Here is an 18844-nt window from a genome sequence, read left to right as displayed (position 1 = left end):
GATTGATTTAAACTATATCACCTGCGTCGACGGCAATCGAAGAGCTCCCTTGTAAGGGAGATGATAGATGCCGTACGGTGCCGCAATATCCCCGCGAGAACAGGTTTATCCGGCGTCACGCTGGACGCTTGGGATTACTTTGAGCCACGCTACCAGGCCCTCGGGAAGCCGTGATTCGCTAGATACAAACCGCGCTCTAGACCTTCTCCTGTTTCTGGCTCCGCGCATACCCTTACGGGACCTCCCTGTCATCGCCCATGCCTATACTTCGTATTTCTGGGCACAGTTGTGCATGCCATGCTCATCCACCACTTCCTCGTGCGTCATACTTATCACGTGTAATTGGAGCCTGCTTGTGGTTTTGTTTTGCACTTCCTGACGCAGTTTGCCGAGCTTCTTCGCCGCAAAGACCCCATGTGAGAAGACTATCAGCTACAAGGATTCGTTACTTACGATATAGACTACCAGCGAATGGAATTCGTGGAAATGACTTTCGATGCTCAGACATAGGGGTGGGGAATGAATCAGGGGATGTCGGGTATGTAGGTATGTCCTAAGCATCGGCAATATGGGGGTGAGCGGAAGAAGCGAGTAGCATGAACCTGGGGCTGAATGCCTATCCGTACTCTGTAGATTCCTAAGAACGAAATGTACGTCGAGAGCAAAATAATAATAATAATAGATAAAATAAATAACAAACAAAATAAAATAACAAATAAAAAAAGAACATTAATCGTGTTAAGCGGATTCTTCTCATTCTTGGACCGCGGGGCATTTTACCAAAAGTCCTTCATTCCCGCATCAGTTTTTTATACCCTGCTGCTTGCTTTTCCTCTTCATTGGTTATCCAAATGCTGCTTCGGGTACGTAGGATATCATGAAGAGCACAATGCGCCAGCCACTGCGGACTCTCCCTGGAGTACAAACACTGAAGATGACTGATTATTGACCATAGAAATGTAGCTCCCACGCAGGAAGGATTGATCTTTGGATCGCGATCGACGGGAGGCCACGAGGTAAGGGGACGAAATACTGATAACACTGATAGCTGTTACCCCTTGGATAGATACCTTTATGGTCACCCATGCAGCAAAGGGCCATGACTCAGGTCAATGCTCGCGTCTCCACAACACTTGAAATCAGAAAATTCTAACTTCATCCAATCCACAAACTCCCAAAGTTTCATCGTTTATTCTCTTCAACTGAAAGAAGACAGAGGAGAGAAACTGACATATACCTCGGCCTCTCCATCTTAACCTCCCCACTACTGTGAGCCGTGCACCGAAAAGCGGGACCATCTCGGGTTAAGAGGCCCCACTTGACCCTCCGATCGGAACGGGAGGGTGGGTCGGCGCGGATAAGGATAGCGATTTTCATGGGTGGTTCTCCACCTTCCAGGTTGTTTCCACTTATCTTATCGATAAGTAAGGTCTGGACCATTGCCTCAGCTTGACCGCTTCCTTGAACAAAACCCGAGGCCCGACCACGTTCGCTCCCATCCGTGGTGTCATAGGAGAACAACCAAAAAAAAAAAAGGCGCCTAGGCAACTAATATAGCCGTTCATTTCCTTACACCAAACTGGAATCAGTTCGAATGCGGACTGACTTCCTTTTGTCTATCGTCCTTCCACAATGCGACAGCATTTATCCTGAGCGCTGGCGCGGGGTTCCGAATGACGTAATGTCTGTAACAGCCACCCCGCGCCGAAGCACGCACGGTTCGTCGCACTGGGTCTGGTGTTGTAGGATGTGAGTGCGAGCCACTCCGAAATGTCTCGCATCGTGCCACACAGCCTCCGACGAGACAAAAAAACGGGACGTCTTGGACATTCTCCCTCTGCCTTCGAAGTAGAAATTAAGCAATTCCTTCAGCGATCCTTACCGATACTGTAATTAGCATAACCGGTACAGTCACATAAATCCGTAGGAAGAAATAAACTGCATTCATAAAGCTATCGTATTGTAAATAGATATGATGAGGCGCATCTGTATGCTTGCGCCACAGGCTTCATGCGCGCAACACGAAGATCCTCCTTGCGGAGTCGCTTCTGCCGTCGCGCAAAATCAAAGGAGAGGCAAACCGAACACACACTGAACCGGAGCAAATCGAGGAGTGAGAAACCGACAAAAAGCCAAGCCCAAATCTCCCCTCCGTCCTCTCCCGAGCCCCGACCCCAGTCCAAGAAAAAGAAAAAAGAAGACAAAACCCCCATCGAACACGCAAAAACAAGACCTCAAGACCGTAGACAATTTGGCCCCTTCAGATATTTGACCGCTCCCCCTCTTCTCCCCTTTTTCACGTCTTCATCGCGCACAATTGCAATCGGCCCAGAAGTCATTTCCCTCCCCTTTCCCCCGCATGCATGGCTGGGCCATGTCGCTCCACAATGTTGCTCCGTCGCCGCCGCCCCAAGAGGTGCGGCGGAATCTGTTGACTTTCGAGTAACCCACCACCACCCCTCTGAAGATTCTGCTTCACTCATTGGTCTTCCTGCATAGCCGCAATGAAGATGGCCTGGCCGAACCATGGTGGTTGCCGACCTCATGACAGATACCGACCGGTACTCAGAAGGGAAAGAGAAAAATGAAAAGGGAACCTAAAGGAAATCATAAAAAGAAGACGACAAAAACAGGAAGTAAAGAAAAGTTGTGAAGCAAACAGAAAATATGTTTAACCCGTCATGATCGATTACCGCTGCCTTCCGGAACGCCGGTAGGGAGTGTAAGTGGCCGCGCCAGGCCGGGCTATCCCCATTACGTCCTTCCCGCACGCCAGAGCCGTAACAAAAACAAAAAAAAACGAAAAAAGAATTCGACTCCCGAAAATGTGCTAGTGTCTCAGTTTTTTGCTCCTTGCAAAAGAGCAAGAGAGAGAGGAGCTTCGTCGATTTACCGCCGAATCTACCGCTTGCGCTTCTTATTCTTGTCGGCCGCGGTAGTAGGCGCCGTCGATATGGGGGCAGCCGGGAGCAGCGAGGGGTGGTGATCTTTCAGGATCTCCTCTTTCTTGATGGGAACGCCCATGTGACGTCCGTAACGACCTTTGCGTCCGTTTCCTTCGTCCTCGCTGATGCACTGGTCGGCACTCAGGCCGGCGTCGCGGCAGCGGCCGCAAGGGCGTTGCCTGTCACATCCCTTCTTGCTCTTGCGGCAACGTTGGCACCGGGGTTTGGCGGATAGGTCAACCTGGTCTTCCTCGCCGATTCCAGGCGGGAGCGCGACGGCCGAGGCATTGGAGGGCTTGCGAGAGGGGGGCAGCGATGTAGGCGACATCGGGCCATTGCTCATGGCAGGAATAGAGGCGGCTTTCTTCATCTTGCCATTGGGACCAGCACGTGGGGCCTTTGGACCCTTGTTCGACTTACTACTGGTCTTGGTTCCGGTTGATGATGCTCTATGCCTCGGCCCGTCGGGAAGAGGAGTCTTTGTTTTCGGGGCTCTGGCTTTGGCATCTTCAGTTGTCGAGACATCCATGCCGTCCTCGAAGTCGGCGACGACGTCGCCATGAGCGTGGCCACCATTGGCGGCGGGCTGGAAGTGACTGTCTGTAGTCTGATAGATCTTGCGCATGGCGCCGGCAGCATCTAGCTTCTGGCGCCGGGACTCAGGGAGAGGCTCCTCCTCGCTGTCACTCTCACCATCACTAGTGGCTCCGGTAGACGAGGCGATGTCTGCATGACCACTGAAAGTATCGTCCAAGGTAGAAGCAGACGTTCTACCGTGAGATATATTAGACATCTCGCCCAGCCGCATCAGCTGAATGGCGACATCTTTGTCTTCCTCTGACATGCAGCTCCCGACAGTGGGGTCTGGCGTTGGGAGAATGCCATTGTTGTGTTCAGGGTATCCAATGCTTCCACGAGCGCGGCGGGTATCTGGCGCCGGGGTCGCGAACTGCGCAGTGTGCCCAGCCACTGTTCCCTGCTGCTGAGGGGAGTGCAGAGGCGGTACGTGGGCAAAAGTGTTATGTCTCGGTTGTACAAAAGGTAGAGAGGGACGATTGTGTTCGACCCGACGAGCAGGGGAGATGGAGGGATTCGAGGTGGCCGCAGGCATTTGGGGCGGAGCAAACAGTGGAAGTTCCTGTGGGCAAAGAAAGAGAAAAAAAATAAGTCAGACCATTTTCACGCTGGAAGAAAATAAAGAAAAAGAAATGGAAGAAACCGAGGCAGCTATGTGTAAAACGAGATGAAGGGGGAGTCGACTGTGCGACAACATACCGAGCTCTCAAACTTGGCCCGCTTTCGGCGGCCTCCTTCGACAATGTTTTCGACACTGATATCTGTGTTCCCAATATGTTCTTTGGCTCTGCCAGAGCTGGAACTCGGGGCGCCATCGCCGCTGCTATAGCCGTTCATAGTTTCGCTGTAGATGTCGGCGGCCGACTCCTTGACCGACCGAGAGCGGCTTTTCTTGGAAGCATTGGGGTTTGTATTCGCAGACGCACTGCGGCGACCACGGGTGCCGTTCGGTGACGGGCTGCGGCGACGGGGAGACCTCGAAAGATCCCGACCCAAGTGTGTTGTTGTGGGTTGGCGCGGGAAAGTAGAGTCCGACTCGTTATATGGGGCACCAGAGACACTGGACTTGTATGGGGGTGCGATGAAGGGGGTCACGGTAGCCGGCGGCTCTTCAGTGACCCGTACATAGACGGTCATATCATGGCGAAAGTTCTCGTAGCGCGCGATGAGGGTTGTCCCGTCTTGGTCTTCAAAGCTCACGCCCAAGCCGCCATTTGCGCCTGGATATAGACCATAGAAATTCTTGACCGTAGTGACAATGGAATCGGTGGTATCATGGGGGTAAATGTGAACTCGCATGGGTAGCCGCCCGCGCGCCTGGGATTCAGTGAAGAGAAGCTCAAATGTGACTTTTTTGGGAATGATTGCTTGTCGGGGCGAGGCATTGGTAGCGGCGGAGGGGGCGGCCATGTCACCCTGCGCAGCACCGTTAGGCGAAGCACAAGCCATTTTCACCAAACTTGGGTATGTGACAGTGCGGTATTGGAAAGTATTGGAAATAAAATGACGGCACTAGGAGGGAACCTAATGGCCGATTTCTGTCGGGAGGAGGGGAGGGGAGAGTGATGCGGCGTGAAAGTAAGGCAAGGTAGTCGACAGGGGACGGTGGTGGCCGGAATCGAGGACCCGACACCGGGGGGTAAAGAACGTTCAAGAGCCGATCCCTTTTCTGAGAAGCTGGGGCAGCACCTCGATGTTGGTAGACCCCAGTCTGCAGTCCAAAACGACTGACTTCGCAGACAATGTATCTTTCAAGTGTTGAAGGATGTCGGAGACGGCCGTGGGTGGTCGTTGGCGGTCAGCGCCAGGTAAATGAAGTGGCCTAAGGCGACCCGATCCGGCAGGGGGAGGAAGGGAAAGGGATATATGGATTTCGTCCTTTTTTTTTCAAGTCTATCTTGTCGAGAAGTGCATAATTAGTCGCTGGATGGTAAAATTGGACTAAATGACAAAGCGAGATGGCTGGGATGGCTGGGATGGCTGTTGGGAGGAGAAGGGGGAAGGAATCAGTCGTCACCCGCCAGTGTTCGGGAACGGACGTAGGGCCTGAACGTCCTCCCGTTAAGGAGAGAAGCGTCCCGGGTATGGTGACTGGAGAAATAGGATGGAGGGGGATGAAAAGGGGCAGTATCTTTGATCGCATGCACCATGGGCAAAGGGGGAACTCACCAGCAGGAAACCACGGAACTCCAAAGGTTGGTTTTGAGGTTACGAAGTCGAAGGGTGTGTGCTTGAGGAGGGAAAAAAGAGGAGTCTGGCGAGGTTCGATTTTGTCTACGGTACTGCGGTCTGCGCTTCCAGTCCGAGTTCCAGACTCCAGCGGGCTTTCAGCACTCTCTAGCGCAGTCATACACTGTCGCAGGTGCTCTCTGGCAGTCCAAACCGACAGTGGCAGTGCCTGACATGCGCTGTCCGACAGCGGTGAACAGGGACTGGCAAGTCCAATAGCAGCCCTTGTCGGGACTGGCAGCACAGTGCGAGGTCTTGGGGGACGGGATGAAAAGTGGGCAGGTGACTTTCCTGGTTGGACTAGTCGCACAACACAACAAATGAACTACTTCTTCTTCCCCCTTCCCCTCCCAATGCGATGCGCTGGTCGCTGGTCGTGGTCTCAAGACCCAAGGCCCAAGTTGTAAAATACGAATAGCTATCTTCTGACCACTGGCTGCTGTGATGAACCTCATGTAGATGAAACGGGGGATTCGGATATGCTTGTTTGCAACAACCTTCCCTGCCTTGAATTGGGGGGGTGGTCTCGGAATGTACCTCGTACCCCGTTTTTTTCTTGATTATGTTCGATCCCTTCGTGTGCGATGATGTGCGCAGGTAGGATCGCAAATACATAAGGTAAGGTAGCTCAAGTTGCAACTTACGTACTAGGTCTGGCAAGGGAAACTGCCTTAGCACAACTCTCTTCACGTTCCTTGGCCCCAAGCCTATCAGAGAATCTTCATCATTCCGTCCGAGAGCTCAACCCGCCAATGGGTCCCTGCTCCCCATAGATACGACCTTACTCGCTCGTTTGCCTACATTTCATGATATATATAATTACACATTCAAGGGCATTCGTTTCCAGCCAAGTCATAATTAGACAGGGAACGGTTGGGATATGTGGATTCTCGCGGGAGATTTGGATACGCCAGCCAGATCTAACGTATCGACATGATTCATTTCTTATTGACATGAGTTTGATCTCTCCTTATCCTACCTACCTTATGCGCCGTACAAGGAGTCAACTGGCCAACCTCGGGAAAGGTTCGCAATGGGCATGGGCGTATGTACGTGTTACCTCTCTCAGCCGAAGTCGAATGTCACACAGATGCTCACGAAAACGTCCAAATGCGCTCGACTCGTGGGGAATTCAGCAGGGGATTCTAATACAAAGGCGGCATGCGGACCAGACCAGACCATCCAGTATTAACCCACCATAAAAACAAACCAAGTGGCTAATAAACAATCTGTGACTTTTTGAGCACCAGTCCTGCCCTAGCCATCCAGCCAGTCATCATACTTAGACGTGACCCTAGATGCGGCCTTTTGCCATGACATCCATGTCAGCTGTGTCCGCACTGAGTACGGAGTACTATCGGCGGCTTTTCGTCTATCGCACCCCCGTCCACACTTGATGGTCACAGGGTGACGGAACACTAATAAGGTAGTCATCGTGCGACTAGCTCTCCGCCCATTACCCTCGTTTGGCTCGTCTTCTTTGCCCGCGCCGACCTCCCCTACCAGTCTCCCCTAGCCAAGGCGGCAGAACACCGCTCGCAGAATACTACTGTATCAGTTTCTGTCCGAGGCCAGCGAACCATTTCTCTAGACATCCTCTTTAAGTGACTTTAGGGTACTTACGCCGATAGTTCCGATAACGATGGTGTCTGAACAAGTACTTGGTTATCATGGTTCGCTTCTCGTAGGACGAAGGTCCTTCATTCAGACACCCTTTATTACCACGGCTTTAGTAGTTACATGCCCCTGAAAGCAATGATCTCGTCCAATTTGGGCATCCTCTCCCTTGGTATTTTAATTTTGTATGAATAGCGACGGTTGTTTCTCTGATTCGTACCATATCGGGACGGACTAATCAGCCAATCTCGACAGAATACTCCTAGGCCCAGCGGATGCCGAAGACCCGAGTGCAGGAGTGAATTGACAAAAGTGATCTGACGCCCAGGTCTTATCTCCGATGACCCTTCCCTCAGCTCCTAATAACGAAGGGCGTCTGCGCAAAGCGTCTCGAATAGACTCGGGCTGGGGGGACATATAATGGCTTATCGGTCAAGGAATGCCCTAGTCGGCACGAGTATTCTCTTTCCAGATAGTAGTCCAAAAAAAAAAGCGCTTCCGCGAGGGATCTTTGGGAGGTGTTCAGACTTGCCGGTCTTGTCCGAGCTTGCTTCCCATGGAAGCGATCATCTTGAACTTCCCTTCTCCCGGGAACTTGCGTTGTATTGGCTGGCTATGGCGAGTTTCCATATGATGGTTACTGACGGGCCGCCTGTACAGCACAAAATCCGCGACTATCTGATCAACTGAGTATTTACCAGCCAGCTATCTGTTTCAAGATCGATAGGGGCGAGTTGTTAATTTAGCGCGCGGCCTGGTTTCGACAAAGGTGGCGGCTGCGACACCTTTACTCCCCCATAAGCTTGTTCGCAATGCGATTGTGGTCTATTAAGTGCTGTGCCAGTTGTTTCACTTCGCATAAAACGGCAAGGGAACAGAAAAGTTTCTTTCCTATTTATGTCGCAAGCGGAATATTGCTCTTGAGAACGGCCCTGGCGTCAGCCGCTAAATCGCGCCGCTTCCCTTTGTCGGATGCCGCGAACAGCTGGATGCGCTGATCATAGTATGTCGGCTATATGCGCACTGGTGGAACAAAATGTTATTCAACACACGTAGGGTGAGGAGAAGAAAGAAGAACATACTTTCTGTGCGATCGAGAAAAATAACTCTCAGCGACCCCGAAAGTGCCTTTGGAAGTCTGTCCCAGTCTGGAAAGCGCACGAGTGGCAATGGTCGTCTTGGCATCTCGACACACCAAGCGCAATGTTGCGCAGACTCGTTTTGCGACGTGGCGTTCCCACATCAAAGGCTTGGGTCGGCGCATCGCATTCGCATCGCTTTGCCGCCCGGCCAGAGTTCCTTTGCGTTTCAATCCGTAGCAACCCGCACTTTGCGCACGATGAATTCAGCTTGTGCTACCAATTACTAGTAGTAATACCTATCTATATGGCCCGGGATGATCGGCGCTCGACTACACCGCACTGCGCATTCAAGTCTCATGTGAATTTCTGCGCCATTAATTCCGATGGAGACTGGAAACAGACATATCTACACCAGAAATACCATACTTTGTTCATTATTGACCAAGTTCAGAACCTATGCCCTATTACTATCGTCCTCTGTGATCTCGCGAGCGATATTTTCGAATTGAAGTGAGGCCTGGGTACCCAACTTGACCAGTTAGGTTCTCCACTCTTTTTCTGCGACCGAACGAACGGCGGACGGTTTGGTGTCAGGGTCCGCAAAGTACCCAGTGCAAGACAGTGTCGGTTAAGGGGCCACCCATGCCCTAGGTAGGCTTGCCAACCAGCTCAATTTCACTATGTGACGTCTGATAAAAAGACCAGCGACAATCTTACCTTCATATTTCAGGCCTCGTCAATTCCTGGGGCGAGTTGGACGAGGTTAAGAGGCGGACAATCGCCCCCTCAACTAGCTCTTCTTTCTCATCCAGGTGACCCAACAGACGTTGCAGCATGGTACCAACTCGAAACGAAGATGGAAGTGAAGTGGGCACATGTCGTTCCTGCAGACAATACATACCTGAGGAGATGGGCTGACACACAACTCACGTCGCGGAACACCTGTTAAAGAGATGGGAGAGCACTCGCAATTCGATTGATGCTATGCACTCAGATAGGTGAGAGCGGGAGGGGAAGGCCATACGGATGCAACCATGCCTGCCAATGCCACCAACTAGGTGTGGCTATCAAAACAAACAGGACTACCGTGCTAGTTGCTTCAAAGAAGTGTGGCGGGACTATTTGACGGGCCAGTTGTGCCGGGATCCTGATTCTTACCGCGCCTCATGGCCACACGATCGTCAGGCGGTGTGTACAGCACGTGTAATTACCTGACGGCCCCCGAAGAATTTCTTCTTCCCCAACACAAGCGACTTCAATTCAAGTGGCGGAAACATGGCGCATGGCGTTCCCTAACGATGTAGCTGAAATGGCTAAGGTACTTGTGCTCCGGCAGATGACGGAAGTGGAACCAGTTTTTGATGGGAAACTAGTCACGTGTTTTCGCGTTAGCTTCGCATCCGTAGCCCCGAGACACCAGCACGGTTCAATGACACATTCAGATCAGACAAAAAGGCGCCTAAATATCCAACAATAACGACTTTTTTATCCTTCAAAAAGGCAGCCATTATCCCCTTATATATAGAACAACATTTATAAACCCGGAATTATTCCTATTCAGTAACATTTCTGGTTTGCGATCCTTGCAAGCATCTGAATGTGTTTTCGGATGACGCGACATATAAACTGACTTCCGTTTTGGTCCTAGTGTGGCTCGGGACCGACCCACTTCATGACTGACCTTTAGGTGCAACCCAAAGTCACCCAGTACGAAAACAAGAGATCCGTTAGATCATGCGCACGGCAGGCGCTACGGGCGCATGTCCTGGGTCCTCAGACGGCATTCTCAAGTAGATGGTCCCAACATATATTACGTGTCTGGATTCAACGCGCCTAACTTGGCGACTTCAGGCGAGCCGATGCTCGCTTGCCTGTCTCTACTGTGAGGCTAAACCGAGCATTGGTATATAATTACAAAATCTAGTGCCGAAATTCATCCGAGAATCGGAGTATCCATCTCCGATCGTATAGTGGCTAGTATGCCAGCTTGTCAAGGAATCCTTCCTTACAGATCGCTGGAGACCGGGGTTCAATTCCCCGTCGGAGAGTTACTTTTTTTCATCTTTTGCTTTTCCTTGTCGTTCATAGTGCCTTTGCATGGATGATAGATAGTATTTCTTTCATCTTGTTTCATCTCGTCTTTTTTTGCTTCGACCTTATTTTCTTGCTCCGTCTCTCTCCATGTTCGCTTCGTGTTTTCTATCCTTCTTCGATGGTGTTCTGTTACATTCACTTGCTTTTGTGCCTCTCCTGGCTCACACTTGCCCAGGAATGTATCGTCTCCTTGATCAGACCTGCAATTGATCGTAGTAGCTACGGGGGGTAAAAGTAATGAATGAGTAGGCGGCGGGCTGATATACATTTTCTTCCGAAGTACAACCAACCTAACTACACCACCTATCCTAGTAGGCGGATGGAGAAGTGTGAGGATAATTTAGGGTCTGACAGAATTCAATACACGGTGCGATATTCGATTGAGGACCTCCGGGTATCGCTGCCCGGCATAAAGGCTCTTCTCTTGCTACTGCCTATTTATTGGTGAAGGTAGATCAATTCGCAAAACTACCTTACCTTAATGGTAATATATCCGTACTGTCAGGCCCTTCGAAAGGAGTGGATCGTTTGGTACTATGCGATATACCGGAGAAGGATAGGTCAAACTCGGCTGTTTTGAATAACCTAACCCGTTATGTCGCATGACAAATCGTTCAGTCGATGGTCTTGGTTGGGAGTGAATACGAAGTAATTACTTCGTCGTATATACAGTCCTTCGTATGATGACATGAGAAGGTAGCAAGGAAAGGTTATCGCAACTTAAATGACGGCTTGTAATCATGAGTTAGGTACCTGACATAACACACATGAGATTGCCCCGGACAACGGGTACGAGATCCACAGCACAGACCAATCCCTGTCGGGTCAAAGTATGCGGTCGCGCGACTGGTCCGTCCGTTCCTGTTGACGCGCCCCTGCCAGGACTCAAGGGGAAACCGCTAATTATGTACTCCGTAGTAGGTGCGGGTACCAGTAAATAAACAAAATCGAGAAGCCCTCTGTTATCAGAAGCCTTCCCACGCCTTCAAAAGCCACGAACGCCGCAACTCGAACACATTCCTACGAAAGGGAGGGGGCACTCGTGGAAATTCTCTTCTCATCTTTTCTTCTTCCTTTCCTCTTCCTTCTTACTCAAATTTCACTGACTGCCATCGACCTAACGCGAGCAGGGAGCAAAGGCCGCGAGCCAAAATAGCCCAAGTGCTTACTTCCCCTTTCCTCGACAAAATACCATATCCATCTGCTCAAGCAGTTCCTAGGCCTCGCAACTCAGACGGCCCTTTCTCTTACTTTCCATCTTCTCCTCTTTCGGTGTCAATCTCTAAACAAGAACATCGGTTCGCCTGCTGATCGCCGTCTTCTCGGACGACATCTCCTAGGGGAACAAGTTCTCCTTGCAGTCAAGGGTCCGAGTCACGGCCCGTGGATGACATTGCCGCAACTCACGAGGTGACTGTTGGTTACCTTACCTTATATGGGTTTGGAAGCCATAATTGTCACTGAACATACCAACACCGAATACATTCTTCGTCAGACCAACAATACCTTACTACCTCCGTCGTGCCCGAGTATCTATCCACCAACATCGGAGCAGCTCAAAATATTTTAAGGTTAAATTACAATAGTCATGGACGCCAGGGTATGTGGCCTTTTTTTTCTTTTCTTTTTAGTAAATTGATATCTAATTTCCTATTCCTTGGTTTTCTACTCCCTCTTACTCTCTTCACAAACATCTCACCGTACAATTCGCCGAAACATCTATCAATTGCTTTTGTGATTCTTGAAAATCCTTTCGCTCCCGACTAATCTATTTCATTCTCCACGCAGCCTCAGAGACCCCGCGGCGCCTTCCCCGTCGGCGGTAACGAGAACATGCCGCACTCAAAGAACGATTTGCATCACCGGCACAAGTCAACAGGTCACCTCCTGGCCGCCTCCCGAACCACCGGTCTCCAAGTTACGGCGAAGCGAACCGCTTTTGGAGACGTGAGCAACGTGGTAAAAAAATTGGCGCCGGGCCAGGGCGGCGTGGCCTTGAGCAAGGGCAAAGTATACGATGTCTCTCACAAGGAAAACATTCCAGACCCTTCGTATGGGTTTGCGAAGCCTGCCCAGCGCAATGCTCTGCCTCCCACGAGCAAGAAACAACATCCCGCTCCTGCTCAGAACAAACTTGCTGTTCGTAATGATGAACAGGCAGGGTCAAAGTACTTTGCAGATGACAGGTCTCGCACCAAGTCCTCCTCCCGACCCAACACTGCCGAATCTCTACCTGCGCGCACGTCACTGGCCCCTCTCCCTCTCGTGACGAACTCCTCTTATCCGACCTCCTGTACGCTACTTAGCGAGGAGGATATCGAGGAAAGCATGTCTCAGATCAGAGCTCGCGATCGCGATCACCTGATTCAGCCTTCCGCCTCGGATGAAAACCGCAAGAGCATCATTGATCTTATTGCTCCTTCCACTCTTCAACCTCGTCAGCACAAGTCTCAGCCACAACTTAAGCAGTCCCTGGCCCGTGACCTGCGGCGTACCCAAAGCCGATTGGTAATTAGCCAGACCGCCGAATCGCGCGAGCAGGAGGACGACAAGCACTTTGACGACGTGACGGAAGCTGCGTATGAAGACGCTCTGGAAGATTTCCTTGACGAACAGTGCCAAGCTCCTATCACCGAAAACCACAAACCCGAAAACCGCAACGCGGACGCAGTTGAGCAAACCGGGCAAAATAAGGAAGGTCCTCCTGGGATATCCTCTGCGCCCATGTCTGTCCCGGGCGATCTTACCCAGCCGAAGCTCGCCGCATCCTTCCCCGAGCAGTCAACCGGGGTTGCGGCAACGTCATATGAGGAGTGCTGGGATGAGTTGGAGGAAGAGGAGGACCTGTGTGACGACCAAGGGTACTCAACGGCTCACTCGTATCGATCCCGCGGGGAGTTGACTACTGGGGGTGTTACCACGATCCTAGCTCCCAGAGTAACCGACAACGTCCAAAAGGAACTCGATGCCGCCCGAGCATACGTTGAAGGTCACCAGACCATTGAGGATGTTGAGGACGAGGCTTGGGACGTGTCCATGGTGGCTGAGTACGGGGACGATATCTTCGGGTACTTGCGCGAGCTAGAGGTGAGTGTTCATGGCCCCAAACCAGTACTATGCTAAGATGACGTACTAATATCTGGCAACAGATGAAGATGCTCCCTGACCCCCATTACATGGATAACCAAGCTGAGATCCAGTGGTCCATGCGATCGGTCTTGATGGACTGGCTTATCCAAGTCCACAGCCGGTTTAGTCTCTTGCCTGAGACGCTGTACCTGACGGTCAACTACATCGACCGTTTCCTCTCGTACAAGACTGTGTCTATCGGCAAACTTCAACTGGTCGGCGCTACCGCTCTTCTGATCGCTTCCAAATACGAAGAGATCAACTGCCCTTCACTCGAAGAGGTCGTGTTCATGGTGGATGGCACATACGCTGTCGAGGAGATACTAAAGGCCGAGCGATTTATGCTTAGTATGCTCAACTTCGAACTCGGCTGGCCTGGCCCCATGAGCTTTCTTCGACGTATCAGCAAGGCGGACGACTATGACTTGGAGACCCGCACCTTGGCCAAATACTTTCTCGAGGTCACTATCATGGACGAACGCTTCGTGGCCAGTCCTCCCAGCTACTTGGCAGCTGGCGCGCACTGCCTGTCCCGCCTGATCATGAGGAAAGGCGATTGGGTAAGCATCTCAATTTTCCCTCGACTCTAATGTCGTCTTTAGACTAACAAACCGTCGCAGTCACAAGGCCATGTTCATTACTCCGGATATACATGGTCCCAGCTAAGAACGCTAGTCCAGATGCTTCTCGAATGCTGTCACGATCCTCGGAAGCATCACTCGGCTGTCTTGGACAAATACCTCGACAATCGATATAAGCGCGCCGCTGAATATGTCCAAGAGGAACTCCGGAAGGGCTTTACCTTGCCTCGGCGACAGTCTGCGGGACCTCGTCCCTCCCTCTTTGACCTGGCCGGCTTGGACCGCGACTATTACAGCGCTGTCCAGCAATCTGCCAGCGTTTGTTGATGCTGAGGCCGTCGCATTCCGATTATGATAATTCCCTGGACGACAACAAATGGCCACGGCCATTCTTGTGGTCGCAACCAAGGGCGACTGCTGGCCTTGTCCCTGGACTGGTATCCGCTGCATGAAATCGTCTAGTCCCATGCGGCAGTCCAGTCATATTTTCCCCGGACTTTTCCACCCCCTCGGTACCCACTCTGCTGGATCCGCTGTGGTTGCTGGTTTCCCTTGCGCATCTCGTCCTCGAATCTCGTGGTCGAGATCCATTATCACCGGGAACCTATCCTACCCATGGCTCCGTGACCTTCCTTGCCTATATGTGTCACATTATCCTGTCTAGTGATCCCATTCTCACCAACACTGGACGACTTCACGAGACACGACTGCTTTTTCTACGTCTCCCTTTTCTTTTTCCTAGCTTTAGGGGGGGCGGTTTTTTTCTTCTTCTTTTTATTTTCTAATTTCTTGTTGGAGTTCGCTTCTTCGGTTCTGGCTGTTTACTTTTTTGCCAGCGAGTTCCGGCGTTACGGGGCTCGGTCTTCGTCGAGGTATAGACGGTAACGGTATTGGGGCGTACGGAATGCGGACTGGTGCACCGCGAAGTACACGAATGACAAAAAAAGGGTGGCTGGCGCCGCGAAGGCCTGGGTAAGGCGGCGGTAAGCTGCCATGGCGAGACGAGAAAAGGGGGTGGCACTGTATGCCTTTTAATATTTGTTTTCGGAGGCTGCCTTGGTTTGCTTATGTATGTGACAAGACAAGTTGACATGGGTCAAGTGGTGGCAGTTATTAGGATCATGGTATGAGGTAGCTCGCTGGTACAGGAGAGGATACATTTATCATGCTATTAATGATTCCTGGCACGTTGACGAGTAGGGTGTGAAGTGTGATACTCCAAGCACTAACTCTGTGGACTTAGTATGCATGGTATGTTTATGACCTGTGATCGCGCTTTGATGTTTAGAGCTTCCTCTGTCCTGATATGTTACTTACTTGGCCTCGGGTTATCTGTCCGATGCACACTTTGCACTCGAATCGGCGAAGCTGCTGCACAGTAGACTTCGATATGCCGTTGTTTCTCCCACCCGAGAGTCCTGGTGATGGACCTCCTGGCAGGAAGCGTGGGTATACTGCCTATTGATTGACCGGGCCATGGCCTGCTTTGGAAATGAGATATCTGCATTGTCTAAGAGAGGATACTAAACACCACCATTTGTAGCCTATACCACATGCGATATAGGGTAATTTATCGCCCATTTGAATTGTTCATACTGGCGATGAAGAGGTTGCCTCCGGAGTAAGTAGTCTGTAGGTCGCGAGTGGGGACGTCATCGTTGTTACAAGCCACATAATTGCCCGTTCACCCTGCCGCAAATGTGGCGCAGCCCACTTCGAAGGAGTGGACGCCATCAAAGGCCACATTGCACAGGTCTCGTCCAGCCAACAACACTAATTTTCCCTTGAGGCATCCATAATAAGGGAGGGTACTATCAAGCATTCCGCACTCCCAACACACGGAAGTTCTCCAGTGGCGAGCCAATTGAGAAGGATCTTGTCGATTCCTGTGTCTCTTTCTTTATACCCTCTTGACAAGCTCTTCCTCCCGGTTTGCCGTGCTCTTTGTCCATCATGATGATCCAGCTCAAGCCGGTCCTCCTGGGCCTCCTTGCTTTGCCCGTCATGGGCGCCATGGCCCAAGAAGGCGCGGTACGACTTTCAGAGCATATTCATCGTTAGAAAAGAAGCCCTCGACTGACCCAGGTGGTTGTTTTCACAGGCCGATCAAGACACCACGCCAGTCAACGCGGCCATGCTGGCCGCGGACATTGAGACCACTTTCCCCGAGGCCGACATCTTCGGCGTAAAGCTCGTAAACGGCCGCCCCACCAAGGCTCTCGTCGAGTTCGCGAATCACGAGGAGACGCCGATCCAGGTTGCCCTCCTGACTGGCACCTTGTCCAAGCTTGGGGAGCTGCCTGCTGGTGCCCTGGGTACTGATGCCATTGTCCGCAACCTCACGGCAGTTCGCTACGCTCTGTCCGTGGAGCCGGGCGAGAAGAAGGCCGTCCCTTATTCCTTTGTGCAAGACATGCAGCCCCAGGACGTCCGGATCCAGTTGGTTGCTGTCGTCTACAACTCGGCTGGCGACGTCTTCCAGGTGCAGGCTTATGACGGCACGGCCGCCATCGTTGAGGCCCCGATCAGCATCTTTGACCCTCAAATGTGAGCTCCTCCCCAAAAAGAATCACTGGGGAAATTGTCCGGCGCTGGGAGCCATACAATGTTGCCAATTCGAGAAGAAAAGAAAAGAAACCCGAGTCACTAACCAGACCACTGTAGCATCTTCCTCTACTTGTTCCTCTCCGCCTTCTTCGCCGGCACCCTTTACTTCGTCTATAAGACCTGGCTTGAGGCGCTCTTCCCCCAGGTCAAGCGCAGCAAGGGCGGAAAGAAGGCCAAGCAGGTCGTTGTAGCCCCCGTGGTCGAGGCGGATGCGGTCGCCACCGGTTCCGGCAAGGCTTACGACGAGAGCTGGATCCCCGAACACCATATCAACCGACCTGTTGCTAAGCGCTTCAAGAGTGGCGCGAGCGGCAAGAGCAAGGCCTAGAGCGCGGAGTCGAATTGACTACGAACCAAGGGGCTGGGCTTTTCCTACCTTTTCGCACACATCACTGGGCATGTGTACGACATGAATGGATACACTACGCATTGCCACATGTCGACATGCGCCCACATTTTCGGTGGTATTACCGGTGTCGCTGGATAGGGACGGGTCGGTGGGATAGGATACGGGATATGAAAACTATTGTGCGGGTTGTATAACACCTAGGTCGGCAGCGATAGAGAATATGTGTACACTACCGAATGCGGCGTCGGACCCCATGGCTACCTTGCGTCTGGTCTAGCTCCCTCGCTTCACTGGCGTTGACTTTTGGCCTGCAGTGCGAATTGAATCACAGTACATCTCGCAGACGATTTGGCCTCCACGGGGATAGGCTTCGATCCATTCATCACGGAGGCCAAAGTCGATAAACATCTCGTATCCGGGATATAACCATCATCTATGATTTTGCACATCGTTGTTGGATGCTCTACCAGGTCTCCGTATTCACGTCGAAACGACACACATGGGAGGAAAACTCCCAAAATTCCACTTGGACGATTAGAGACTTGGTCCTATAACGGTATCCCGGTGTTGGTTGCTCTCTGAGTACCTATTAATTACTCAGTACGACGAGTACGACTTGCTTGGTCAAGATGAAACCGCTGCTATCAGATGAATGATTTGATGGGTTCTTGGCAACAATAAATCCTAAATAAAGCAACAACGAACCCAAAAAGGCCAAAAAGGTTACTTGGCGCTTCAAGTATCTCATGTCAGATGAATGGGTAGTAGGACTGCATATAATATATCTAGAGGTACTGGTCCAAGTGTTGCGTTGATACCCGCCCACCTACCAAAAGTACTTCGTACGGAGTCACCTTCCCAAAGTGACGCGACAGATGTTACGAGACTAGGTCTAAAAAGGAAAAAAAAAAAAAAAAAGAGAAAAAATCAGCCACCCCCCCAAAAAGCAACAAAAAAAAGCAACAAAAAAAGAGAGAATATCACAAAGGCGAACCTACGCATTCCTACCGCCATTTCTCGATCGCATCGGAATTGCGCACTTTTCTAGTCGTTCGTCTCCAGGAAATCCGTTCCAGACTGCCTCTTTTTTTTTTTTTATCGTTGTGTCGCCCATCGGTTTTCCCCCTTCACCTCCCCCCCCCCCAAAATACCCGAAAAACATGGCACCCAGCACGGAAGAAGCACCCATCAAGCGCGGTCGAGGCAGGCCACGCAAGCCCGAATCCGAGAGGAAGACACCAGTCAAACCGGCCACCCCATCTGGACGCGGACGCGGTCGGCCCAAGGGCAGCACAAACAAACCCAAAACCGACGCCGGCGTGACCAAGACCATCGCGAAGCCCACAGGGACCGGCCGCCCGCGTGGCCGCCCCCGCAAGGTCGATCCCTCGGGAACCACCACCACCACGACCCAGACGACGCCGAAGAAGACGGGCACCGGCCGGCCTCGCGGTCGGCCTCGCAAATCCGACGCGTCGGCTGCCGCTGCCGCGCCGGGCGCGACTCAGGACGGCGTGGATTCCGGGTCGGCCAAGGACCGCGACCAGCATGAGGAAATGCAGGACTCCAAGGGGGAGTCGGACGACGAATTGAAGGAGAGTGATGCTGAAAACGGTAAGCGATGTGTACCCCCCC

At 51.8% G+C, this 18844-nt stretch overlaps 9 protein-coding genes and 1 non-coding gene across 10 annotated transcripts in view; 8 read left to right on the top strand and 2 right to left on the bottom strand.

Annotated features, from left to right (window-relative positions):
- Positions 1-170: 170 nt before the first annotated feature.
- SODALDRAFT_106200 (hypothetical protein) lies at positions 171-734 on the top strand. The gene has a single exon (XM_028606499.1). It carries the CDS (start codon positions 258-260, stop codon positions 555-557), a length of 300 nt encoding a protein of 99 aa, XP_028468665.1. The 5' UTR covers positions 171-257; the 3' UTR covers positions 558-734.
- SODALDRAFT_106194 (hypothetical protein) lies at positions 514-1062 on the top strand. The gene has a single exon (XM_028606498.1). The coding sequence runs from the start codon at positions 649-651 to the stop codon at positions 940-942; it is 294 nt and encodes a 97-aa protein (XP_028468664.1). The 5' UTR covers positions 514-648; the 3' UTR covers positions 943-1062.
- Positions 1063-1817: 755 nt separating this feature from the next.
- On the top strand, positions 1818-2700 carry SODALDRAFT_106162 (hypothetical protein). Its single transcript, XM_028606496.1, has one exon. It carries the CDS (start codon positions 2011-2013, stop codon positions 2497-2499), a length of 489 nt encoding a protein of 162 aa, XP_028468663.1. The 5' UTR covers positions 1818-2010; the 3' UTR covers positions 2500-2700.
- On the bottom strand, positions 2701-5156 carry SODALDRAFT_106161 (hypothetical protein). Its single transcript, XM_028606495.1, has 2 exons — positions 4221-5156; positions 2701-4083 (listed from the first exon to the last, which is right to left on the bottom strand). The coding sequence occupies exons 1-2, from the start codon at positions 4968-4970 to the stop codon at positions 2902-2904; spliced, it is 1932 nt and encodes a 643-aa protein (XP_028468662.1). The 5' UTR covers positions 4971-5156; the 3' UTR covers positions 2701-2901.
- Positions 5157-5783, bottom strand: SODALDRAFT_106164 (hypothetical protein). The gene has a single exon (XM_028606497.1). It carries the CDS (start codon positions 5662-5664, stop codon positions 5344-5346), a length of 321 nt encoding a protein of 106 aa, XP_028468661.1. The 5' UTR covers positions 5665-5783; the 3' UTR covers positions 5157-5343.
- Positions 5784-10405: 4622 nt separating this feature from the next.
- On the top strand, positions 10406-10497 carry SODALDRAFT_t67. The gene has a single exon. It is a non-coding gene; the product is annotated as a tRNA-Asp (tRNA).
- Positions 10498-12376: 1879 nt separating this feature from the next.
- On the top strand, positions 12377-14580 carry SODALDRAFT_338468 (hypothetical protein; the record flags this gene model as incomplete). The annotated part of the gene is made up of 3 exons (XM_028612783.1): positions 12377-13630; positions 13693-14232; positions 14293-14580. 3 exons carry the CDS (start codon positions 12377-12379, stop codon positions 14578-14580), a joined length of 2082 nt encoding a protein of 693 aa, XP_028468660.1.
- On the top strand, positions 14485-14976 carry SODALDRAFT_106106 (hypothetical protein). The gene has a single exon (XM_028606494.1). It carries the CDS (start codon positions 14630-14632, stop codon positions 14915-14917), a length of 288 nt encoding a protein of 95 aa, XP_028468659.1. The 5' UTR covers positions 14485-14629; the 3' UTR covers positions 14918-14976.
- A 1224-nt stretch (positions 14977-16200) lies between these two features.
- Positions 16201-16928, top strand: SODALDRAFT_330578 (hypothetical protein). The gene has a single exon (XM_028611240.1). The coding sequence runs from the start codon at positions 16388-16390 to the stop codon at positions 16802-16804; it is 417 nt and encodes a 138-aa protein (XP_028468658.1). The 5' UTR covers positions 16201-16387; the 3' UTR covers positions 16805-16928.
- A 1749-nt stretch (positions 16929-18677) lies between these two features.
- SODALDRAFT_106051 (hypothetical protein) overlaps positions 18678-18844 on the top strand; it is an 816-nt gene continuing 649 nt past the window's right edge. Inside the window, exon 1 of the mRNA XM_028606493.1 lies at positions 18678-18823. Within this exon, the coding sequence (XP_028468657.1) occupies positions 18812-18823 (12 nt within the window). The 5' untranslated portion in view covers positions 18678-18811. The remainder of the gene's footprint in view (positions 18824-18844) is intronic.

This window comes from Sodiomyces alkalinus (assembly GCF_003711515.1).
Source record: "Sodiomyces alkalinus F11 unplaced genomic scaffold SODALscaffold_2, whole genome shotgun sequence".
NCBI classification, from domain to species: Eukaryota; Fungi; Ascomycota; class Sordariomycetes; order Glomerellales; family Plectosphaerellaceae; genus Sodiomyces; species Sodiomyces alkalinus.
The sequence above is the reverse complement of the archived record's forward strand: the minus strand, read 5'-3'. Positions and strand labels throughout refer to the sequence as shown.

What these genes read in the sequence shown, in the direction of transcription:
- SODALDRAFT_330578 (XM_028611240.1), top strand. Translation starts at nt 16,388, where the DNA reads ATGCTGGCCGCGGACATTGAGACCACTTTCCCCGAGGCCGACATCTTC.
- SODALDRAFT_106164 (XM_028606497.1), bottom strand. Translation starts at nt 5,664, where the DNA reads ATGCGATCAAAGATACTGCCCCTTTTCATCCCCCTCCATCCTATTTCT.
- SODALDRAFT_106106 (XM_028606494.1), top strand. Translation starts at nt 14,630, where the DNA reads ATGGCCACGGCCATTCTTGTGGTCGCAACCAAGGGCGACTGCTGGCCT.
- SODALDRAFT_106162 (XM_028606496.1), top strand. Translation starts at nt 2,011, where the DNA reads ATGCGCGCAACACGAAGATCCTCCTTGCGGAGTCGCTTCTGCCGTCGC.
- SODALDRAFT_106200 (XM_028606499.1), top strand. Translation starts at nt 258, where the DNA reads ATGCCTATACTTCGTATTTCTGGGCACAGTTGTGCATGCCATGCTCAT.
- SODALDRAFT_106161 (XM_028606495.1), bottom strand. Translation starts at nt 4,970, where the DNA reads ATGGCTTGTGCTTCGCCTAACGGTGCTGCGCAGGGTGACATGGCCGCC. An exon ending in GGGCCAAGTTTGAGAGCTCG is followed by an intron (nt 4,084 to 4,220) that starts GTATGTTGTCGC and finishes CTTTGCCCACAG; the next exon opens with GAACTTCCACTGTTTGCTCC.
- SODALDRAFT_106194 (XM_028606498.1), top strand. Translation starts at nt 649, where the DNA reads ATGTACGTCGAGAGCAAAATAATAATAATAATAGATAAAATAAATAAC.